Source organism: Falco rusticolus, chromosome 7, assembly GCF_015220075.1.
Source record: "Falco rusticolus isolate bFalRus1 chromosome 7, bFalRus1.pri, whole genome shotgun sequence".
Classification (NCBI taxonomy): Eukaryota; Metazoa; Chordata; class Aves; order Falconiformes; family Falconidae; genus Falco; species Falco rusticolus.
In genome coordinates this window covers 43,968,087-43,994,229 of record NC_051193.1, presented here as the reverse complement: position 1 = coordinate 43,994,229, position 26,143 = coordinate 43,968,087, and the positions used below count along the sequence as shown (strand labels likewise).

The 26,143-nt window shown below is 36.7% G+C and overlaps 1 protein-coding gene across 2 annotated transcripts in view; it reads left to right on the top strand.

The window, feature by feature from the left end:
• Positions 1-25,687, top strand: part of TTC8 (tetratricopeptide repeat domain 8) — a 44,578-nt gene extending 18,891 nt beyond the window's left edge. For both annotated transcript variants that reach the window (XM_037394724.1, XM_037394725.1), the window contains 9 exons: positions 3,368-3,412; positions 9,890-9,975; positions 12,499-12,586; positions 16,165-16,275; positions 18,298-18,437; positions 19,745-19,919; positions 21,245-21,367; positions 23,243-23,326; positions 25,014-25,687. In XM_037394724.1, the coding sequence (XP_037250621.1) occupies positions 3,368-3,412; positions 9,890-9,975; positions 12,499-12,586; positions 16,165-16,275; positions 18,298-18,437; positions 19,745-19,919; positions 21,245-21,367; positions 23,243-23,326; positions 25,014-25,130 (969 nt within the window). In that variant the 3' untranslated portion in view covers positions 25,131-25,687. The remainder of the gene's footprint in view (positions 1-3,367; positions 3,413-9,889; positions 9,976-12,498; positions 12,587-16,164; positions 16,276-18,297; positions 18,438-19,744; positions 19,920-21,244; positions 21,368-23,242; positions 23,327-25,013) is intronic.
• Positions 25,688-26,143: the final 456 nt, after the last annotated feature.

Below are 26,143 nucleotides of genomic sequence, written 5' to 3'. Positions count from 1 at the left end.
TCACTTTAGTGTCTGGAGATGCAGTTCTGTGTACAAATAGATGGCAGTTCTGACCTAAAAGTGTTCAAATGGTTTTGATTTTTCCTCTTTGTTTTTATGGCATGAGTTAATACTTTTTACATTAAAAAAATCATCTTTTTGTTCAGAATTCTGCTTAATTGTCAGTTAAGATCTTACGATTGACAGACATTGAAACTAAGACTTAGCTGCCAATAGCACAAATTTATCGAGGTTATCTGCCCAGCTTACGGGTTCTAGCTCTGAGTGGAAGGGACCTAAAGGTTGTGTAATGTTTTATCACTCTGGCTTTTCAGCTGAATCTTTCCCCAACACAACCAGTTAGTTGTATAGATGAAGATGTTCTTTGTTCACAAAAAACAACTGTTGGTCTAAGACCAACAACCCATTTTTGCACAAGGTATCAAACAACCATCAAACACACTCTCAGGAGCCACATTTGACTAGCAACCTAGAGTTGAAAGAACCCATATGTATTCAGTCTATTTTGAGAAACGTAGTGATGGACACCATTAGAAGACTAGCAATACATAATAATCTGCTGGTGGAAATTAGCTCTTCCAGTCCAAAACTTCCATTAATAAATTTTCCTAATGATTAACAAATTCCTTTGCTTTTAAAACCTGATCTAGACTGATATAGGGCATTGCTTGTCAATGTGGTTTTCAAAGGTAATAAATTTAGTGCGATTGCACTGGTTCTTCACCACTCCTTACACCTCTGTCCCTTAGCCTCTTAACCAAACCAGGCAGAAGAATCAATATCAAATATAGTAAGTTCTAGTCTGGCGAGATAATGAAAGACTTCCAAACTATCGTCTGAGGGCAGTTATAAGTCAGTTCTTTATCAGCTTTGAAAAAACTGCAGGCCTTTTGTCGAATATGTTCTTGCCAGCAGTCAGCCAGCACACACGTTATTCTAAATCCTTCATGGTCTGTATACATATAGGGAGAATGTAAGAAACCTGGGAAGGATTAAGAAACACAAGACACATCCATAAGAAACTAGACTTAGTTCTTCTGCTTGAAGGCAGCTAGGTTTTAATCATTTGGTAACTCTATATACTATTTAAGTGGGTAGGTTAGCTTTCATACCAAATGTTTAGTTCTCAGCAACAGCTCTCAGAAATGAGAAACATATATATTTTTAACAATTTTAATTAGCATTTTCTGGAACAATGGGGTAGTTCTGTCTTCCTTCAGTTTTGTATGAAAAGTGTCTTAAGCCAGAAAATGTAGAGCAGCAGACACAGAAACATCCATAGGCAGCAAGTGTACTTGTCAGTATTATGAAGCTAATACGTTATGACATTAACACTTCACGCAGAATGTAAGATCTAAATTTAAATTTGGAGCTACATGGATTTATAGTTTTTTTAAACAAGACAACATTAAGGCTAAAGACAACATTAAAGCAGGAGGTGAGACTGCAAACTGCACTCTGTGTAAGAGTTATTGATTAAAGCTTTAAAACTCTGAGCTGTCATCTCTCACAGGTCCAAAAAGATGGTAAATCTTGCAACTATTAAATTCACATAATTAGCCGTGTATTCATGGTGGTATATACTCCTCCTGCCTACTTCTTCTTTATGTGTTTGCAAAGTATATTTATCACATCTTTTTTTTAAGTTAGGTTATCTGTCTTTTCATTGCATGACTAAGTTTTCTGATGTTTTGAAGTACACAGGAACGTTGCTTTTCTCTGACCTAGCATCAGCCATGTTAAGGACTGTCACCCGAAACCCCATAGTAGATATATGAGGTATCAGCTGTTGCCAGACAAAGCCTCTGGTAAATCTCAGTTAGCAACTGGTTTATGGCATGAAACAGGAAGTTTTCTCTTTTTTAGCTTGTGGATTTTTAATAGTTATTAAGATAAATCTAGGTATTTTTATCCAAGTGAATGTTCAGTCATTTAAATCCTTTTGAAGGTCAGGGCCTGTAGATAACAGCAGTAAATTCCTTGTGCCAGACGGGCAAGAAAACATCTGTTTTATCACTTTAGATTTACTCACTTTTACTGAATGCTTCCCTGAACTAGAGGAGGAAATGTTCTGCTACTTCTTTATTTTTGATTCTTTTGTTATCCACTTATTCTCATCTCCCTATAAATGTGTTTTTATGTGTAATTATTCAATGTCTTTTAATCATCTGTTCATAGTCTTTTCTGACCAAAAGTAGAAGAAAAGTAGGTTCTGGTTTACTTTCCTCACCAGACGTGTCAATTCATTAGTAATTCTCTAGTTTCCATAAGGTAAATAATTGAAGAATTTTGTCTAAGAAAAGCTGGCAGAAGAGTCATGGAAGCCCTTAGAAGACTTCTGTCTCATTCTTTATCTCTTTCCTCATGGGGTAATAATTTCTTTTAGGGTTTTTTTTTCATAATGAATAATAAGAATTTAGAAAAACATTTTGTTCTTTTGAAGCAATTAAGACCTGAGATTTGGATGCAGAAAAAGATCAAGATTCAGCTCAATGGAACTTTGTGTTACTAGCACCCATACTACATTTCTGGGAATAGAGGCTTCCAGTCTCTATTTTTCAATGTAATTTCCTTCACTTAAAATGCCATCCCCATTACCTGTTACATACTTTTCTATGTTCTGGTGCAGAACAGCTACAAGGTAGTATGACTGGCTTAGCTTTCTACAGAAGTAAACAAGATGCAGTTACAGTGTCGGGCAATTGTTGGGGGACTTATGAGCAGTTACCACAGCACAGCTGATGTATGCATTTTCTTTAAGCTTTGATATTATGGTGGTGTGTTTGAGTTTCAGAAGCACAATATTATTAACATTTATCATTTACAAGTAACAATAGGTTGTTCCTTTACAGATCCCAAGATTCTGAAGGGTTTAGATTATTTTTTTCCCTAAGGCAAGATTTGCTTAGCTTACATTCTTAATAAACCTATGTTTAAGTAGATTTTGCACTGCATAAGCACCTAACTATACATAGCAAAATGTCTTTGTTAGACCACTTGTTGGTTTTACAGTTAAAAAGTCATGAAAATGGTACTAGGTTTTCAAATCTATATTCACTTTCAAATTATAGCTGCCTTTTTTTTTTGTAAAGTGACTTTAAGGACCAAAGATAAGAGACAATTCCACTAATCTCTTGCAACAAGTTAAGAATTAAAATGCTTTTCTGTAATGACAATGTAGCACATCTATAGTTTTTGTCTTTTCAAGTCTTAATTAAATGTAAATGTCAGCAACTGTGAAGTGTGAATGTGATTGCTTTCACAAAGAATTAATTTCTGCCTAACATAATCAAGATTCTGTATTCCTCTAAAATAATATCAATTTTTGTCTTCAAATATGACAATGTTTTAAATGTTCTTCTGACAGGCATTGTTCGAATATATTTTTCACCATGAAAATGACGTAAAAAATGTGAGTAATTCATATGTTCCATTTTCAGTCTTTATTAAGTATCATTCTGGTATTTCTGCCAGTATTCTGTTAAACTAAGGATCCAGGTAGTGCATCACATCTGAGTAAGAAGTGAAATGTTAAAAGTTGTTTAGGAGAGAGAAATCTTTTCTTACAGAGGTGATAATCAGGGATGATAATTTGCAAATACCAAGGTACAGATTGCTCTCTTTTTTGAGAAGCAAAACATTCTAATGCTTAAAACGAGGTCCCTCATCTATCAACATGGTAAGATCCCTGTGTCTAATGATTCCATGTTAACGGAGTTTACTGGAACCTGAGCAGTAGCTGAAACTACACGTCAGGTAGCTGAACTGCCTTAGAAAGTTCTGAGTTCCTGAGGCTTGAGAATAAGCAGTAAGTTACGGATGACTGTCCGTTAACAGAAGAAGGTGAATATATCTGACAAAATAGGTAATGATTGAGCTGAACATCATTTGACATTTTAAACTACTGAGATGATTGTTTATGCATTTGAGTGGATAGAAAGAAAAGGTATGTGGTGAAACTGCGGAAAAATAAAACATGAATAGGACTTTGGACACTCTTTCTAGAAATGTTATTCCATAGTGCTGAGGTGTTTTGTGGTATTGAGAAAGATTGTATTTTCCATGCAATTGCTGTAACATTTATTCTCCAAAAGTTTTCCTAATTATACAATTTCCCTCTTACCCTACCCAAAGTTGTTCTTCTGTGCTTCTTCATATGTTACTGCACTGAACAGGTAGGAGCAAGTTTGGGTACATACTGTTTAAACTTTCAGAAATAGATAGAGGTTGCAGAACTTCTTTGGCAGTTGACCCAGGGAAATAATTAATTTATTCAATGAATAAAATGTCAAAATGTTTCATTACTATGTTAAGTATATTCACTCAGTTTAAATGGAATCAAAACTTCTGCTTGAAGTTTGTTTGAAAGAACTGTTTGTGTCAATAATGCATAGCTGACTAAATGGTTATTGAATTTTCTGCAGTACTGCTGACTGGTGTGTGATTAGATCTGAACTTAAAATCTCCAGTTAGTCGGTAACACACACAACAAATTTTGTATTTGTTGACGTAGATCAGAAACATTTCCAAATGTACTGCTATGTGAAGCTTTTTAATCTAGTATCAAATGATTATAGTTATATGCTGTCAATTTATTGCATGAAACAGTAAGTGCAAATGTCATAAATGTCAGAGAAAAATAGCAATTAACATTTAAATAGTCTGATACTGAATATGAAGAAAGTGCCTGGGTTTTATGCCACTAATAATTAAAATTTGTGTTGTTTGTTACTGAAAACTCAGTTCACTAAGAATAAAAGGGTCACGTCATAAGATGCCACACGTGCCTGTGGCTTACACTTTAAGGGCATGCAGGATCTCTAGGCTAGACAGATGATTTCATATAACGCAAGGATTTTTCCAAGCACTCCAGAAAAAAGATTGGAAGATGTTTTTACACTGTACTGCATGTGTTTTGAAATCCTTGCAGAGAAAGCCAAATCACTGCCTTGCAGGAAAAGTTTTGCCTATAATTTTTTATACACCCTATTCATTTAAATAAATATCCTTAAGCAAAGAAGCATCAGCTTAGTCACCACTGTTTATTATGTAATGAGAAGGAGATCAACATGTTTGGTTAACGACAGCATCTTGTAGGGAAAAAAAATTGTGTCACACTTCACAGTACAAAGTGTGGTTATAATGTAACACGTATCTCTGAAGCGTTGTTGGGGTTTCTTTTAAACTGTTCAGTTTGCTTTCTCTCATTTGTTTTCATTCCTCTTTTCTTCTGTGCTTTCTACACTGTTTTCAATGTAATTTTATTCTGCAGACTGTCCTCCCTTCTTTTTGAACCTCATCTGCATTCATTTTTCTTAAACAACAAAAAAAAGAAGTACTTCAACTTCTGCTTAAACTTGGCTGCATCACTGTTTATACACCTGTCCTACCAATGGCATTTCACTAACTCAATTTTCTTGCTTCTCCCTGAAAAGAATTTGGTCACTTAGGATTCAGCAAAGAAACAGTACCTATGTTAACTGTTAAAGAGTTGATCTGGATCTTGCTTGATCACCTATTAGAACATTCACTGACATCTCTTGCATCTTTGTATCACCTGCTACTGTGTGATGTTGCACATTCTTAAAAAAAAACAAACAACCTTTTGCTGCATGAGATGAGGTGAAAGAGCTTGAAAGGCTTGGAAGCCTGAGAAACTGGCTTCAGTTTGTGACTGTATAGACTGAAAAGACTCTGCTTTGCAGACTTTCTGCAAGGGTAAAATTGGAAGATCAGTTTCTGCCGTTTTGCATATAAAACACAGAAGTAGTAGTGACAATATCCTTCCTTTGTCACTGTGCTGATCTGGAACAGTCTGTATTGTTCTCGGCTGCATTATTTAAGATGCAAAGGCACTTTTCTTTATCTTCTGTTTAATATTCAGCCCGTATATGGAAAGAAAAAAGAAAAAGCCTCAGCAATTTCAGTTGAGAAATGTCATTAATCAGTGTGCATTTAACTGGACAAATAATGCTAGGAACTTGGTTCAAATTAAAAGTAAATACATCCGTAATCTATCAATTATCAGAAACATGGGGATGCAAGAAGAGAGAAGCACTGAGCATTTTCAGCACCTAAAAATGTATTCAAAAGTCTTTCATCTTATTTAATGAAAAATTAAATACTTCTCTGAAGAATTTACTATAACCTCTTCCATTATTGTTCTTGACTTGTTTCTTTTGGAACACATATATTTAATAACTGACTTTCTGTACTCCTTGAATTATTTCTGAAAGCCATTTTATGAGCTAAATGCTGTAAGAGCAGGGCAGTTAAAAAGACTTGTCCAGAAATAGTTCAGCTGCGCCTTTTTTCAGCCGTAGACTGTGACATCATATTCTGCTGTTATTCCCAGGTGGGTAATGACGGCAAGACACTTTGTCCTGAGAATAGCAATGAGTGTACAATATATACTTAGGGCCAGAAGTCATGAGCTCTGATATTTCCTTAGTTCTTCCCAATACTCTGAAGATTATACTTTCTGATAAAAATCTATTTATAATGGAACTTTGTTAGATTTACAAAGTATAGGAATCTGGAAGACACGACAAGAAATTGTGTTAAATTGACTATGGCTAATGTCATTTACTCAGTTATCTTACAGGCTAACCTGTATTGATTTGTCTACAAATAGACTTCAGTCAATAACTGTTGCTGGGAGAATTACTGGCATACAACAGCACGTGAAAGAAGTATCAGATGCTTGCTGTCATTTCCATCTATCTAATTTCTTGGTGCATACAATACTGTGTATGAAATCACTAAGTTTCAAACAAATGTACGTTTACCAATGTAATTTTGCAATGCAATAGTAAATTACCACAACCCTACAATATGTTTTATACCAAGTTATAGCTGGTAGACAATTTGGAATTCTTAGTTATAATATAGTTTATCTGAGGAAAGTAATGGTAAAATCATGCTACATACATTTACGATTCAAGAATCTACGTTCTTTTTCCTTTAAAAACAGCCCTGATTCATTAAGAACTTTTTGTTAACGGAAAACACACTAAGTATGGGGGCTTTTTATTATTTTTATTTGCACAAATATAAGAGAGTAAAATCAGAGTAAAATAAATTTGTTCTGAAAGGCTTCCTAGGGCTAAGACTGTTATCGAAATGGACTCCTGCATACATGAGTGACTGACTATACTAAGTACTCTATAGAGTAACAATTTCAGCTGACCAACATGTCCAGATGATCAGTTATATCCTAAAGTTTATTAAAGCTTCTGGGACAATCAGCGTGGAGTTCGGGTTTTTTTGATATGTACACTAGAACTAAAAAAATCCTTTAAAAGACATACCAGCATCTGCCAATCAACAATCCATGCTGTTTTTCCCTTCTAGTTATTAGTACAACTGTACCAACATTCAGCAATGCACAGGAGTGCAGGACAGGCATAATGCTTGGTACTGCTATTATAGATTGGTTTTAAATTAACATGCTGTGCAGATTGAACATTGATTTGTACCTAAACTGTGCAATTAAAAAAAAAAAAAAGTTTGCAACAAACAAATTGAAATATGTTAGCAGTTGGTATTGCCATGGCAAGGTGAAGGCTTTGACTCAAAAGTCTAATTTAATCAATTTACTAACATTGCAAAGGCCATGTTGTCGAAAGATTGTGTTGTAATACAACAGAAAGTCTATAACTACTACCATGCAAAAAGCTGTCACCGATAAGAACAAAGCCTTTTCAGGCAAGCACTTTTTAGAAATATTGGTACATCTGTAGGTTTTTTGGATTAAAGTCTTTGCGATCACTAGTGAAGTGTCAGAAACAGGATTTTCCTATTCCTTTCCTAATTCCTTAATGGGAAAGTATAAAAACAGGACTTAATTTCAAAAACTAACTTTAAAATGAAGTCATACTTTGCTTCTTGATGTCAGTAATAAAATCCCAGTAAGAATTCAGGATCTGCACTGACAGATAAACTGCTGATGTTAGTGTCTACTAAGCCTGAAGCAGTCTTAGTTCCCACCTTCCAAGAGCAGCCAGAATTGTTAGCCTTGCATAAAATACTTATCAGAAATAATTAGGATACCAGAAAGAAAGCTGAATGTGTAGCTGCAGAAGGGATCATTTTCTGAAGTTCAAGTCCTTCTCCCTGAATACTTGTCATCAGAGCGCTCTAAGGAAAGCTCTTTGAAGCACATTATTTGCAGGATGATCCTCACTCATTTTAAGTGACTGCTCATGCTGCATTAGAAGCAGGTGTGGTATTTGATAGGCACGCACATTGTTTATACATTTGTAAATGCAACAAAAGTAACCAATGTTTTAACATCAACTACTTTCCCAAATTTTCCCAGTACTGGGAAAAAAATGTTTATATACCATCAGATGAAGGAAAGTATTTGATTGGGAGGGAAACCAGTAACTTCTGTCTTGAAGCAAGCTTCTTCCCCATTATAGATGTTGTTGTGCAATTTGCAAAGCCATTAAGAAACAAAAGGCAACCAAGATAAGAGCTGCCATCTGAGGTCAAGGGTTCCACCTAACTGGAAGAAATAGTGACTTCAGAGTTGTAAGCTTTCCTCAGTTTTCTCTCTCCTGTCACAGAGGCAGGGAATGACAACTATCTCCTTCTCTTTGAGGGCAGCATCAATACAACTTCTCAGTCTGAATTGCTACAGAAAACAAATTATTCTTTCTCACAGAGCCAAAAGACAGCAACTTGTCTATGTTGTCATAGCTCCGCTGACTTTGCTGTGCTATGTCAAATCTATACCTGTTGATTACTTGCAGCCTCGTTTTGCTAGCAGGAAGAACAGGTATCAAATGCAGAGGTAGATGTCACTAAACTAGGCTTTTTCTAGTGTTTCAAGTGTTCAGATCTTTTATTTTTCTTGGAAATTATTGGTTCCTCTGCTACTGCGTGGCCAGTGCACAGAACTTTTACATGTTGTTCATAGTAGGTAGCTAGTTTCTGATTTCTGTGGTCTGCAAAATGTTTATGAAAACAAACAAACAAAAAAAAAAGGTCAGTTCTTTGCTATAAAAATACTGCATTAAAGCTTTTTAGACTATTTCTGAAGATACCGCGAAAATATAAATAACATAGCATGTTTTGATACATTCTGGGACAAAATGGAATTTTGAAACAAGGGACACTAACAATTGCTTCTTTGGTAGGTTTTGGTACAGAACACACATCTATTTGTTTTAACAGGAATATTGAAATTATAGCTAAAACATGAAAAGCCATAGATTCTGTCTGTAGTGGCTGATGGTAGCACATTGATTAGCATACCTGATTTTCCAGTATACCAGATAAAAGAGATTTTAGACCTCCACCCTCTTCAAAATCTGTCTGTTTCTTAGAATATTTATCTATTTTTCTGATCTGTCACAAAGCAATTATTTATGTCATAGGACTTTTAAAAGAATAATTATTTCTTACTGTACATATCTGAGAGTTCCCAGAAGTGGAGGCAGCCTGATATTAGCAATGAGATGACAGTTTCTACAGTATCTCAAACTGGCTGAACTGATTTTTTTATTTTAGTATATTTTTACTTGTTTTTAACAACTTTTAGTGAACAATGATGGGAAGCTTAGAAAAAGCATGTTGGCAGACACAAATATTCTATAAGCAGCATGTCAGGAGTCTGATAAAATTAATTTTATATTTTCTTTTTGAATTACTAGAAGCTGCTTGGATTACGTGTTCTTACAGGGACAAATTATCCTTTCAGCTACTTTATGCACTAAAGCTATAAAATAGTAAACATAAAGCAGTGCCCCCACCTCAAGTTTACCCGGACTTTTTGTTCAGTATTTGCTCTTTACAAAAATCTTTACATTGGTCACTTTGTGTTCTTCTTCTCTGTGTAAACATTCAAGGTATTAATGTTAAGATGATGGGTTTGTTTTGGAAGGCTCTAGATTTGGCAGCCCTTGCCACTGAGCATGCACAATTCAAGGACTGGTGGTGGAAAGTCCAAATTGGGAAGTGCTACTATAGGTAAGCCATTTTTCATTTTTTCCGTGATCAGTCGGTGTGAGTGCAGGGCCTGAACTGCTGGGTGTATTACACAATGCTGAACGCTGAGAAACAGTTCAGTAAGTATTTAGTTGGAGAACGCTGTGCTTAAATATCCTTTAATATACAGGAGATAATGTTCAACTGCTTGAGGTAAAGGCATCAGCGCTGAGTACCTTTAAGTAACTGAATTAGTTGCATCTTCACCTCTGTTAATGTGTTTCAAAGTCATTGTTTGAAAAGTCAGTAAATAAATGCAAAGAACTATTGTTAAAACAGACCACACAAAATGACTATTACAATATTAGCTTGAGAAATTAACTGTCAATGAGGGCTTCAAATTGATGAAATTATAAAAAATGAAATACCCATATTAGACATTTTATGCCAGAGTCACATTGCCCACTAAGTACCAGTTCCAAAGCCACAAGGCCTCAGGGCTGGCACCCCGTACCTGAGCATCTGTTACTAACGGCTTAGGGGTACCCTGACACTGCGGCGATACGATACGCCTCTGAGGAAGGAGTGGCAGCAGCGGGGAGGAGAGCTTGTTGCAAGCCATTCGGAATGGCTGCTGAGGATCTAGCTATGGTTGTAACAGCCAGTTCTACCAAATCGGGTGGAACTCCTCCTTGATACAGCCCTGTATCCCATAAACCAAACAAGTACTGAGGCAGCTCCCCGTTTCATTCTTTACAATGTGTTTGTCCCAGGAACATAAAACATATGGATACCATATTGACTGTTAAAAAACTGAAGCATCGTCTGCAGTCTTTACAATGCTACAAGCAATTCTTGTAGGAACAGGTTGATAATACAAAGCAGTTAGCCTTTTAAAATTCTATGTTTTATCTTGGCATGAAACTATTGCTTCTTTTTAGGTGCTCTAACTAATGAAATTCCTCACTATCCTTAACCTTTATTTGACGTTCTTTAGAAGATTAGAGTGGTTTGGTTTTTTTGAGCTGTGGTGAGTTGACCCTGGCTGGATGCCAGGTGCCAAAAAACAAAGTCACTCTATTGCTCCCCTCCTTGGCTGGCCAGGGGAGAGAAAATATGATGAAATGTCGGTGGGTTGAGGTAAGGACAGGGAGAGATCACTCAGCAATTACCGTCGTGGGTAAAACAGACTTGACTCAGGGGAAAATTAGTTGAATTTATTACCAATCAAATCAGAGCAGGGTAACAAGAAATAAAAACTAAATCTTAAAAACACCTTCCCCCCCCTGCCCTTCTTCCCAGGCTCAGCTTCACTCCCGAGTTCTCTCCCTCCTCCCCCACAGCGGCACAGGGGGATGGGGAATGGGGCTGCCCTCAGTTCATCACACCTTGTCTCTGCTGCTCCCTCCTCCTCACGCTCTCCCTGCTCCAGCAGCAGGGTCCCTCCCATGGGAGACAGTTCTCCACAAACTTCTCCGGCGTGAGTCCTTCCCATGACCTGCTCGAGTGTGGGTCCCTCCCATGGGGCACAGCCCCTCAGGCACAGGCTGCCCCAGCCTGGGTCCCCCACGGGGTCACAAGCCCGGCCAGCAAACCTGCCCCAGCCTGGGCTCCTCTCCATGGGGCCACAGGTCCTGCCAGGAGCCTGCTCCAGCATGGGCTTCCCAAGGGGTCACAGCCTCCTTTGGGCACCCACCTGCTCTGGTGTGGGGTCCTCCAGGGGCTGCAGGGGGAGACCTGCTCCACCATTACCCTCCGTGGGCTGCTGAGGGCACACCCTGTCTCACCGTGGGCTTCGCCGTGGGCTGCAGGGGAATCTGCTCTGGTGCCTGGAGCGCCTCCTGCCCTCCTCCTGCATTGACCCGGTGTCTGCAGAGTTATCTCGCTCACATATTCTCCCTCCTGTCTCTGGCTGCTGTTCCGCAGCAGTTATTTTCCCCTCTTCTTAAACACGTTATCCCAGAGGCGCTACCACCATCGCTGATGGGCTCAGCCTTGGTCAGTGTTAATGAACAGTCATAAGCTGTGGTGCCATTTGCAATACAACATGTTTTCAAAACACAGCTAAAGATTTTTAACATCAGTAACAGAAGTTTCACCATTTTCTGTACGAGGCTAGGAGAAAGTGTTTTATAGATGATTACGTGTTCCCTAACCTTTACAGTGGAGAGTATCTACCTATTCTTTTCCGTGAGTGAGGAAATTCTGCTCCAAAACTACATGGGTAGAAGTTGAGGCATGACGTATTGCTCGTTTTCTACTGTCCATTCTGTACAAAGAGCAGCAAGGAGTCCTATGAAAATGAGTGTGTCATTATTCAGTTAGCACCAGAAGGCTACATGTACAAAAGGGGGCCAAATTTAATGAATTGTAACCTTAATATATTTAACAGCATTTGTTAATGTGAACACAAATACCTGACCTTAAAGTATGCCTTTGGTCAGTACATGTTTGGCTTATTGTGCACTGCTTAATTATTTAATTTATTTTTTTATTTAAAAAAAATAATCAACACACAGAACCAATAAACAAATACCTTGTGTATCTCATCTGTTGTCTCTTTAGGTTAGGATTATATCGTGAAGCCGAAAAACAATTTAAGTCAGCTCTGAAGCAACAGGACATGGTTGATACAGTCTTGTATTTGGCAAAAGTAAGTCATAGATTTTTTTGTTTAAGAATTAAGTGAAATTCCAGACTATCCCTGGGAAGACCATACACCAGAATATCTGAGTATTGACCTTGATACACCATTAAGTTTAATAGTGTGTGATCTCCATATAGACCTGAGGCAGTACATGCTAACAGTTGAAATGGAAGTCTATAGTTCACAAAAAAAAATTTGGAGCTTCCAGATTTCACACAAAAAACCACCACCAAACACTCCTACATTACTGTATTCTATTCTCTAAACTCCCATGAGGATTATATAGCTAAGAATTACTGGAGTTCCAGTATGAACAGTGTAGCTGTATATGGTTTCCTAGGACACCTCTGCAATAAGTCAGTAAGTGAAGAGTATAGCTCAAAATCCCAAGTTTCACAAGCAAAATCAAAACAAGAATCAAAGCCTCAGAATTACCAGGTACCCATCAGATGCTAAACATTTTTCCAGACATTCAAGGAAAGGTGGCCTGTGAGAAACTTAAACTGCAGTTTTCTTCCTTCTGTCCCAGAAAGAGATGAAATCAGTTGCTCTTTTTCAGCTCCCTTTAAGCCAGCTGTCACAGGCCTATCAAAAGTCATCACTACTAGTGGATAATTCAGATACTCATATTGTGATACTTGCTTTACCTTTACATTTCTTAAGCAATTTACGTTTTGTATTTAAATGATCATCATTGCTATCTGAAGACTTGTCTTCAATACAGGAGTTGGTTTACACAATTGAGCTTAGAAATTTTAGATTTGTGGCACTACCAGGAGTCATTCTGCAAAACATATGCACTACACAGAGTGATTAAATTGGCAGAGTAATTGGATTAACAGTGATTCGTTATGGGAGATAGGCATCCCACCACATCATTACTAGCTCAAGTAGGAGATGTGTTTGAACTTCCACCTCCCAGTCCATAGGCCAGCTCGCTGAAGTATAAAGCATCACACAACATGATTTAGTGACTGTGGGTGGACAGCCAATAGAGTAGGGCACTGAGATGATACAGCTCAATCTGACAGTACTGAGAAGATAAGAGTTACTTGAGTTAAGCAGCTGTTAGAAAAAATAGGATTGCATCAAGTTCTGTGCAAACAGACCAATACTACAGTACCAATTAGTTTCCTGTTTATATTCATTATTGCAACAGCTATCTGTTTTTTTTAAACTATTTTCCTGAAAGCTAACTCTCCCTTGAAAAGTAATTTATAAAAAGATAAAAGACCAAAGAAAACAAAATACTGAGGCTGCTGAAAAGTTATGAAGTCTCTCATGACCCAGAAGAGCTGGAAATGGGATACTTTTACAAGAGATCAGAGATACCAAAAAGAAAATGGAACCATTCTGTGTATGGCAGCTAAAACTTAATGACTATAGCTGTAGCACTCTTAAAGAGCAGGTCTCCCCAGAGCAGCTGTAAGTAGGTGGAAATTGTCCCACCTCTCTTTTAATTTCTTTTGCTACTCAGCTGTATAGCAGCTTTTCAGTCTGCAGAGATGTTGGACAGTGGGATATGCCACTGGATGTGAGAATTACATAGAAGAGCACTGTGGCTGTGTTGTCTTAGTGTAATATTTACACAGAGGACCTGTAGTGAGTGCATCTTTGGCGTGAATCTCCAGATGAAGCAGTAGAGCAGACCTGAGTCATAATGCTCAGAAAAGGTACTTCATAAGCAAACATAAAAAGATGAAAAAGGAGCAGATCTGGTGGAGTTTCCTGTCCTCCTTTTTTTACACATTTTGCCCCCAAAATATGAAGATAGGTGTGCTTCATAGCTAGATCAGGTCAAAAAACAAGCAAGTAAACAAACCAAAAAAACCTGCTAATTAAAATTTTCTCTCAGTTCAAACAAAGAAAATAACGAAATTATGGCAGTGTGCACTGGCTTACTACACATATTTAGGATAAATTGTACAAGTCACTCACATAGGTGTCATGTAGGAGTAAAAGCAACCAACCAAGGTTCTTCTTAGTTAAGAAGTTATAATCAGCTATCATGTATTCTCTTTTTATCTGTTTACTTTCCACTGAAACTCTTTACAGAGTAATTTAATTGTGGAAAACTGCTAGAAAAATATAAGGAGCATGACAGTCACAATGGGACAATTATTTAAAGTTTTAAGTTTAATGCAGACATAATATTCATCAGAAACTGCTGGATGGTTTATACATGAAAAACTATAGCAAATGAGTTGACGTCTATTTTAGAGAAAGCAACACGCCCAGATAGAGTGCATTAGGAATACATTGTCCATTTAAAATGTATTCGTTGATGGTGGTGGTAGTACAGTCGTACTCTACCAAGTACCACCACCACCCCAAAATCCACCCCCCTCGCTCTTTTATTGCTTTTCACAAGAAGGAATTAATTTTCTAACTTAATACAGGAAAAGTAAGTGACATTAGCGAAATGACTGGGGAAAAAATGCTTGTATTTTATTTCTTTTTGCCAGTGATCAGCTTGAAATGACAGTCCCTTTAATTAACAGTGGACAGTTCTTTCACAAGAATGTCACTTGAGTGGTCATAGGAAAGAATTCTTTGCAAATGTCTACAGCAGTATGTATCTGTAGGGATGCAAATAAAGAATTTAGGATTTAGATTGTTGGCTCTCAGAAGTCCATGAAGCTCAAGGGCAGAAGCAGTTAATGATATTTTTCTTACATTGCATCACAGAATGTTTGTGTCAGGATACCAGTCACAGATTCTTTCCCTTTTTTAGTCATATCAAGTATTAGTACTATTTAATGAAATATTCATGCAACAGGAGCACTCAAAGCACTGTTCCACTCAGTAGGAGACAGATTAATCCCTCTAGCCATGTAGTTTCCCAGAGGAGGTGTGCGGGTTTTTTTCCTTTGCTGTAGCTGTATTTACCATGCCCCACAACAGGAGGGCTCTACAGTTGTACTCTCAGACAGCTGCAGAGGTGGTCTCTGTCGGTATGTTGATACCCTCTGTCTAGTTCTCACACTACATTATCCACATCACATATTGTCATAATGAACATGGGAGCCAAAATCACAGAGGCAAAACTGCCCTCTTTCTGTTACAGGATTTTATTGTTTGTGACGGGGAGGTTGGCAGAGCAGTAAGGAAGTTTGAAAGTGTCACGGCTCTGTGCAGTGCAGTCTTATTTGACTAAGTAAAATATTTCGGTATTTCAGTACTATCAACCTGAAGATCCAAGATTACACATAAGTTTTAAAAAATACATTCAACAGGAAAATATTCAGAGTGATACCTTCACCTCAGTGTCAAAGTATATTATTTTGATATGATAATAAATAACAAGATAGGTTTTTTGGTTTATTAGTGATGTCCAGATGAATTAATAATGTCTAGATGATACGCATGCAAATTTAATTATCCTAAGTAGCCTATTTTATCTGTATTACAGAGATTTATTCAGTATTCACTCCATTATTTTCCCAGTATTAATTCACCATCTCAACTAATGGTTTACTGCATAAAGGGAGGTGTCATCCCTTTTATTTATATCCCTTGTTAAACAGCAGTACAAGTATAAAAGTCAGACATTTAACATTTATATACACTTTTTATTTGCTTAGGTGTATGTGCGCTTGGATCAGCCTGTAACAGCTTTGAACCTTTTCAAGCAAGGGTTAGATCGATTTCCTGGAGAAGTGACTCTTATTTGTGGAATTGCCAGAATTTATGAGGTATGCACCCACTGTGCAATCCTTATTGTGGCCAAAGTTCACTGCCTGAGCAAGAAAAAAGAGCCAATACTTAAATATAATGGTAAGGGTATCAAAAACTGACTGTGCTGATTTTCAGTACCACTAATGCAAAACAGGTAACATTACACAAAGATACCAAAGTGGTGTCAGGGGAGCCTTGCAGGCTTATTTGTTTAAATGGTTAATCACACTGGTGAGGTCCTTTTTACCCTTGACACACAAAAGCAAGTCCGCATTAAGTCAAGTGGTCCAGATGTTGTCCATGTAGCTAGGTCTAGTTCATATATGTTTAATCGTACTAAAACTGCTGAAGTCACCAACAGCCTGCTAGCAGGATTAAACAGCACAATAGTCTACTCATCAGTGTTGTCTTTATTAGCACTATGTGTTACTGTTAGTTCCTTAAGCCAGTGAGAACAGTTGGAATGTGAATGTTTCTTGGTTTAGGAAGTAAATGTTATTTTAAGTAGGATTAATTTTAAACTAGCTTCATTTTAGCTTGGTAACAATCTATTTTGTATTTTAAAAGTGTGTATTTTCATGACAGATAGTGAACTTAATATTGTCTTTCAGTGAAAGTTGGTAACGATGCTCTTCCAGAACAAATGTTTTAAACAAAGTCATGAATTATTTTTTTTTTTGCATCTGAATTCATACTTGGCATTCTTTCCTGATCTCATCATTCTTATCTAACCCCTAAGCATTAATTCATTTTCATATTAGATCCTTTTTGTCCTTCAGCTAGGAAGAAAACAGCTGCTAATTTTTGGAGGCTTTTCTTTATGAATTGTTAAACAGTTTTTAATATGGACATTATTCTTCAGAACCATACATAGCATTGCATAGCTCTTCAAGGAATTATTAAAAAGCAGCATATAGTTGACAGGATCTAGTTTTGCACTGATACCGGAGTACAGGATTATAACTCCATTAGCAAAGATTTGTACTGCAGCACAAGGCTGTTCTCATCACATAGACTCACAAGTGGAATATATGCATCAGGCATCTTAATTAGAGCTTTTCTTCTATGTCACTACATTTTGACAGTGGGAAGAGATGTAGACCTTTTTTGGTTTTAAAAACCCCATTATTTTTAAAGGGGCTGTTTTAGTACTATTTCCTTTAACCACAGGAAATACCTTTTTCATTGCTAAATATGATGCTGAGGTTAAATAAAAACTTACTCTTTAGTCATGTTGAGAGTACAGTGTATCTGCAGCACACAGGTAGAAATTATTCCTCTCTAAACATGGGAGTGTGTTTTGATCTTTTAATTTATTTTCTTCTGATAGGGAGTAGAGTCCTCTGGTGCTCAGAAGCAGTGTAATTGTTTACAACAATGAGTTCACCCTAATTAATCTTCCAAGTAGCATACATCCAAGCATATATTTTTATACAATATAGTTTTCTTCACTGGCATATCCTAGCTAGTACAAGTTTTGATATTAAATCCATGATTCCTGTTTTCAAAGGCTTGTGATAATTCTTCGTGTGCAATTATATTCTCATTTGTGTTCAGAGCAATTCATGAGTTGACTTACACAGCACTGAAAATAATTGAGACATTAACTGGGTAAATAAGTCTACTGTATGTTACCATACTGGGAAACAGACTGCACAGTACTGTGTATCAGAAGTCGTTATGCAAAAAGTAACAAATGCCTATTGCACATGCTAAGCTTCTGAACAATCTTTCTTTCTAAAAAATAAAAAAAAAAAATCTCTTTTTTGTAGCTGTGGCATAGAAGTAATGACAGGTACAGCTTGCACTGATAAATTAATATGCATTCTTCTTGTGGATGCACGTGTTGCTTGTGAAGATGCCAATCAGTGATGTTGCATTGTATGATCAGAGAACTGCAGGAGCATACGTAATTAATCTTGGTTAAGTATTGTACAGGTCATAGATAAAGCACTCTGTAGAGTGGCATTTTAATAAGTTTTATGTTAAAAATCAGTGATAAAAAGTAGAATTAATCTGATTTTTTTCCAAATGTATAGGAAATGAACAATATCTCTTCGGCTGCAGAGTACTATAAAGACGTCTTAAAACAAGACAATACTCACGTGGAAGCCATTGCATGCATTGGTAGTAACCATTTTTATTCAGACCAGCCTGAGATAGCTCTGCGATTTTATAGGTATCTACCCTTATGGGGAGGGAGGAGGAACTGAACGTGTGGGAGGGTAATGTAAAGGCTTGGGGTTTGTAATGCTGATAGCAAGAAAAGAACATTAGGAGATGGGCATAGGAGGGTGATTGATCATTTGCACAATATCACCGTAAAAGCAGGTTACCAACTTAGGTATCTTCTTGGCCAGCGATAATTGCATCTTTCTGTCAAAAATTTGTCATCATTGCATATGGAGTATGTAGTAGTATCAACAAAGATTATAAAAACAATTTAAGTCATTAATAAACAAGATTAAATTGATTACAATTGATTACTAAACAGTTTAATTGATTAATAAACAAGAAATAATCTTTCACAGCATGAGGCAGTTTGAGAACACTGGACCTTACTCTCAGCTTCAGTTGCATTCAGAAGCCACATGGACTTGCTATTTAGTCCTTTGAAAAAGAGTAGTCTTTTCAAAAGGAAAAACTCCACCTGAAGTCACAAGCAGTTGTGACCACAAAATTCCTTATTTGAACATGGGCTGGGGTTCCCCATGTTTTATTGAAAGCAACAAAAAGATAGTGTCAAATGATGCTGCTTCCTTTGTATTTCGATACAGTCAGAGTGCAAAGGAGCCTGACTCATGTTCTTAAGTCTAGTAGCATATGAAGTCAGTATAAACACTACCACCTAATTTCTGTTGGACCAGAGCTCTTTTAATGCTTTACGTTCAGAAACTCACAGTCACACTCCTGACAGCAGCCTTCTTTTTTCCTGGCCCTCTTAGCATATCTGGCTTTCCTATAAATATTATTAAACAAAATTTTTACGAAACATCTCCATTCTAAAGACACATTAAACATAAATTTGAATCAAAATCTGAGTTATACTTCAAATGGAAGATTAGTGTAGATTCACATGCTAGATTTACTGATTAAGAGCGGTGCTGAAGTGCAGGAATCAAGCGAAATACTGAAGTCTGAAGAGTTACAACGGAAACAAATTGCAGCTTGATTGAGGTTGAGAGACTGGAAAGAGGAAATTGAAAAAGTCTGCATACGGCTCTGTCTTAAAGTCAGATCATGTGGCACAGCCAAAAAGACAGAGGCTATCTAATTTACATGAAAACTGTTTTGCACAGTTTGATTCTTACTAATCAAAAAATGCCCTGGACTGCTCTTCATGAAACCTTTACCAAGTTTAAGACTATAACACTTGGTTGTTGCACATTCTCAGAACAGGGAGAACGGAGGAGAGAACTTTGTCATTTATAACAGAACTCTTACTTGAAATGAATCTAAAAAAATAAATATTTTCTTTCAATCTAGACGGCTCCTGCAGATGGGTGTTTATAACTGCCAGCTTTTTAACAATCTGGGCCTCTGTTGCTTCTATGCCCAGCAATATGATATGACGCTATCTTCATTTGAACGTGCACTGTTTTTGGCTGAAAATGAGGAGGAGACAGCAGATGTGTGGTACAACTTGGGACACGTGGCTGTGGTATGAAAAATACTAACCACTTTTCTGAATAAATACTGTTTTACAAAAACTGGAAAAAGAATAACTAGGAAGGAGTCATTGCCCTACTTTGAAATATGAAATCCAATTGTGTACAGGGTAAAGTGCAGTACACATTAAAGGTTTATTTGCAATTCAGTAGAGAGGAAGAGACAAAAGAAAAAAGTTCTGTAAATCTTCACAGAATGTGGCTTATTCCTGCTAAAAGATTCTTCCTCCCCACTGCCTTTAACCTTCCCTTCTTTCTAAAAAAATTGCAACACATATCAGTCCTTGAAGGCCTTTGCTGCAAAACAAGCTAATCTGACAAAAAAATTGAATTTAAAATATTTTTCTCAGAGCTGTTATTTGTGTTACATGGAATATTAGATTGATTTTGTTGTCATAAAAATATATATTCAGCAGCATATAGCAGACACTAAACCACTATGTATGTCGTAGTTGAAAAGGCATGTTCCTCTGTCTTAGAGGCAGCTATAGGAATACTGTGTAATTGTGTGATAAAGTTTGCTAAATTTCTATACTACTTCGCATTCATTGCCTATTTTTGCAGATGTTCTTCCAGAAGTTGTGTTAGATTTCTCTTTAGCTGCTTGCGCTGAGTGCAGTTACTGAATAAAAGTTTTTGACAGGTTTTTAATGAGAACTGTCTTCAAATGCTGATTATGATTTTTAAGTCAGAGAGAAACTCAACTGTTCGTCTTGATTGTACTCCAACTCGGATAAGAACATTAATTTATACTGCCTAAAACATTTGAGCTAATGTGCCTGTATTTTTCAGCATTTGGCACTTCTAATGTGTAACATGATGCTGTATCAGTGTTGGTCATAACACTAGAGCGTGAAAGAGTAGTCAGCTGCTCCGTACAAAGAAATTAACCTTCCTTAATTTTTATCTTCTAAAAACTAGGTTTATGTGTGATTTTTTAAAATTTCTGTAGAGACAGAGAGGCAAGATGACTTCCCCTTTGGAGAAATCTCTGTTTTCCTTACCCTACTATAGACGTTAGCAGATACTGTAGTCTTTAGATGACACCTTAGTCATCTAAAAGTTGAACTAGATGAAGTGAATATCACTTGGAGTGTGGAAGTTTGTGCTGGAGGGGAACAATTCTGTCTGGAGGAAGAATGTATAAGTAGAAAATGAGAGGATCTGGGAAGAAAGCACATATGGTTCTGATCAACGTGTTTTTATTGTAATTTGTATTCCATGGTATTACATATGGGTGAAAAGATACTCCAGATGACAAAACAGATGCGTGCTGTTTCCAGTCTTTTCACGAATTAAAATACAATCTTACTTTTAGGGAATAGGAGACCTGAACCTGGCTTACCAGTGTTTCAAGCTAACATTAGTCAACAATAACGACTATGCAGAAGCTTACAACAACTTGGCCGTGCTAGAAATGCGAAAAGGTCACATTGAACAGGTTGGTGTTGAATCTCAGCCTCAGCAGAATGCTTCCTTTGGCTCTTTTGTACTTTAGAAACATGTCATTTCCCTGAGGTGGAGTCATCATATGAACATCTCGCAGCTATTACGGGCAGAAAACATGGATAACTTTTATGCATGTTTCAGTGTAATCTCCATGTTGTCATGCCATCTCCCATTAAAGTGCTCATTCTTAGGCATACCCAAATGGTTCATCAAAGACAAACAGGGTTTGCAGTGGCTTTGCAGTTGTCGAGATGTTTTTTCTAAATTGATACCCAAAACAAAACACATCACTCTGTAATTGTCACTTAAATTACAACTTCAACTATATATTCAGTTTATAAATGTAGATAATATACTTTTGTTGGGTGGCAGAAGAGAGCAATCACATCAGCTCTTAAAAGATTGTTTTCAACAAGGAGATTGCTTTAGAGTTTTGTCCCAAAGCAGCAGGTTCTTGATAAATTGCATCAGTAAGCTTGGTGGTTCATCTTACCTCATGTGAGTAGACTAAGTTGTATCGCACTTAGGTGTATAATTGACATGCACAGTGGATTAAATGCATGCATTTTTTATACACACACGGGGAGAATTAATATGCATTTGTTGGACAGTTTGAACTACTGTGGGCTTGTTTTAATTCTTATCAGAGCAAGCCTATTTTGATAGATTCATATATACATCAGAGAGCTACAATGTGATGCAGAGACTTGTAAATACTTCTAAGAGCAAATTCTCTATGTTAACTTTGTTTGGATAACCTAGCAACTACCATGGAAACACTGAAATAAACCCAGCACTGGATGTTTCTAGTGACAAATAAACTTTGGGTTTAGTTTCAGTTTCATAATCAGTAAATTCACAAATATTTAATTCCCAGGTGGAACTTAATGTCCAGTTGTGGAGGCTGCGATTGCTAATAATTAACACTACAGAGCCTTTCCATTATAATAAATTGTTTCCTGTCTATTTTAGGTTTTAGCTTAAAATTTTCTATTTTCTTCTTGTATCACATGTATAATTAAAAATTGGGATCGTTACAACAATAAAATTCTGCACAGAATAAAAAAAAAGTTAAGATGTTTTGCTTATCTTGGATTTTATTTCACAATGTTGTTTCGTAAGTACTGGTGCATGTACTCAAAATTGTCAGATTCAGGGAGTTTTAATAAGTTCTTAACTCTGCTTTCCCAAACAGTTTACAGATACCTTTGTTTTTAAAAGATCATTTTTCCCCCCAAAGTTCCACATTTTTTAGTAAAAGCATTCACAATTTGACCTTAATTTTGTATTGGATTTACAGCATGAAAATCCACACTCTGAGACTTAATTTTTAATTATTTAGTTTTTAGTTTAGTTTAATTAGTTTTTAATGCTACTATTTTGCTAGGCAGAAATAAAGAGTTAATATTTGTAAAATTTTTGAGTGTGAAAATGGTCATTTTTTATGATAAAGTTGAGGTTTTCAGGGATGCTTAAATTGGTGCTGTCAAAGACAACAGATAAATACAGCGGAGTGGGACTGTAAATACTTTTTTCTGTTTTTTTTTCTATATTTTTCTATATTTTTTTTCTATTTTTCTATTAATATATTGTGTTTGTTGTTTCAGACTGAATTGCTTAATTAAGTTCCTACATGTCTTTTCTTACTTAGCCAAGAGTCTTACTCATTTCAATGCTATTAGACTGTATTATGCCTAAATGTACTGTTGGTGTAACTCATGCATAGTTGGAGATGGCTTTCTTAGTAAAGGCCTAGTAAAGATGACACAGGATGATTTCTTTTAAGAATGATGAAAATTGCATTAGTTTCTTGTTCCCCTCCCTCCCTCCCAGATTTCACTGGTGATTTTTTTCTTTCTTTACATAGGCAAGAGCTTTGCTGCAGACTGCTTCATCTTTAGCACCTCATATGTATGAGCCCCATTTCAATTTTGCAATACTCTCAGAGAAGGTAATGCACTATCCTGTTCTTGTAATCTAAAAATTGAGCCTTGGTGGGGCAGTTGGGTTTTTATTGTTATTACTGAGAATTCCAAATAGGTAAGATGAAAGAATACAGAGTGCATAAACTCAAGGAAAACTAAAGTTACATTCTCATTTTAATACCCAGAAGCTTTGTGTGTAAAAGTAGGCATTCAAATGTTTGCTTTTGAGAGTAAGTCAGGCCAACTATGTACTATAGAGCTATAAAGAAACTTTGTGCTTTTCCAGACACCCAGAAGATGAACAATTGGTTAACAATTCCATTTACAGTCTTTAGCTGTTGGCTTTTTCAGAATGTGAAGTGAAATAGTATCATATGATTTATCAGTAATTATAGAAAGAGTATAATTTGTTCATCCCCTGATCTTACTGATCTCAAAAGGAAAGTCTGTTCTTCAGCTTTACAATCTTTGGATTTTGTGTGTTAATAATCTCTTTCATACAGAGTGTCTCAGACACTGAATTATCAGCATGTCCAGCCTTCCTGTTAATAAGGAGAAACTTGTACAAGTCTTTACATTTTTCACAAGAAAAAATTGCTCCTTTGCTTGTGCCTACACCGTCAAGATTCTGTTATGAGTCTGTGTTGGTGTGGGCTGCTCAACTCCTACAGATACTAAAGTACATGCAGCAAGGAGAGAACAACCCATTAATTTGTAAGTGTATCCTCTCCATTGTGAAATATAAGACGATTTTGAATAATTGCATTCTGTACTTAGTGATTAAGGAGTAAATCCTAGTCTGCAAATGTCTTGTTTAGCTTTTGCACAAAGACCCTGTATAGGTTGTGGAAGGGGACAGATGGCCAGATCAACGAGCTGTTGATGCAGTGCGGTAATGTAATCCTTGGATTTGGTGTAAGGCCATGGTTTACAATACATAACTTCTCTGGCCACGACCCTGGTTTCTTCCCCTTCAGAGAATTTTTGCTGCACTGAAGCTCTGTGTTGACTGATGCAGAGGCAACAGAGGCCTCCCACTGACATTTTCCGTAGCTTCTTCCTTTCCACCCAGGAGCTATCACTTTTACTAGATGTGTTCACAAACATTTGAGTTCTTTCTTGCTGAACCCACTTTCTCAGATGCGTTCCCTACATACACTTCCTCCTTCCAAAAATGATGGCTATTAAGGAAAAAGAAAGTTCACTAAGTAAGAAACAATGTGGAAACATACTTCTAAAAGCAGCAGAGGAGCAACATCAGCTCTCCCTCTTGTGCCTCTCTGTGAGAAAGCAGGAAATCACATGGAGTTGGCACTTTTACAGAGGCCTGATTTGGTGTGTTTTGCCTGTATATACAGCAGCACTTCTATGGAGGTGAAAACCAAATCTTCTGGGTTTTATTCCTCCTGACTTCAAGCACTGGGCATGATGTACCTTGTCCATTCTCCAGGAAGTCATGTGGAATGGGATATAAAATTACTGTCTTGAAGCATTCCTCCCATTAAATCATATTTCTGTCTTTTTATTCTCATCCCTTAATGTAAGGGGAACAGAACCCAGAGTTCAGAAGCCTCCACGCTGACTTTTATTTGTTCACTCTCAGGACCAGCTATGTTTAAACATCTGTGAGCATCAGAAATGTACTGCACAGAATACATGATGCAAATACTGCAGTGCTTGGATTTACAAAATTAGTTTGTATGTTTCTTACAGGTTGGAGATCTTCAGAGGAGTTACACAGCTGCTCAGAAGTCAGAAGAAGCATTTCCAGGCCATGTTGATACACAACAGCTCATCAAACAGTTAAAACAGCACTTCGCTATGCTCTGATTAGCTTTTTTTTTATTATATAAAAAGTTAGCTAGAGCGAATGTCCCATACATCTTTTTGAAAATACTAGCTCTAAGTAGATAAACTATACTTAATGCGTTCCTGTGGCAAAGCCTGTGTTACTTTGAGTAGCAGGAAAGTTTGAAAAGTCCTGATTAGTTTTTGTTATCTCAAAACATATCACTTACTAAAAAGCAGGTAGAATATGTTGCAGCTACATACATGAGATATGACAGGAATGGCAGGATACTGTCAGTATGACAACTTTGAAATAGTTGTCTGGTATATGAGCAAGTAAGTATCCATTTAATATTAACGAACATTGTAAAGGATATTTTTTTTCTGACTTTTCTGCAGAAAAAAGTGCTTTTAACAATTCCTGTGTGACAATCTGTTAAGTAATATAGAGTTAGAGTACTTCCTATCTGGTCTTCAAACTGCATGTTAAGTTTTAAAAGTAAAATTCCTAAAAAGAATTTAAAATACGTATGTAAAGCAGAAGTTCTTATATTCCTTGTTGTACTGTATGAATAAAATAAATTCCAGTTTGTATGGTTTGTCTCATTTGTTTGTGTAAGTTAAAGTTACATCCTTATTGCCATGAAAATTAGTGAGCCATCTGAACATATCTTGAAAGACTCCACAGAACTGGGACAAAATAGCATAAATATGTGTGTTCCTCTCTACCCAGGAGAGTTTATTGTTCATCTCTGTGAGGTCAAAGGATATTTAGAAGCTTGCAGGGTTAAGTACTAGTAATTGAGAACAAAGCAGTGTTTGGGTGGTTACTTGTGCTACCACATAAGCACTGTTGCTAAATAAATATTTGGATCATCCTAACTACAAGAATACCACTAATAGCAACAAAGACTCTCTCTCTGTCATACATCTTTGTGTTCTGACTAAAAGGGATAAATTTGCATGACTTGCCAACTTGACCTTTTTAAAAGACCTTTAAGAAACATGGGATGGTAAGGCATTCTGAAATGGCACATCCTGAAACAGGCCTTTAA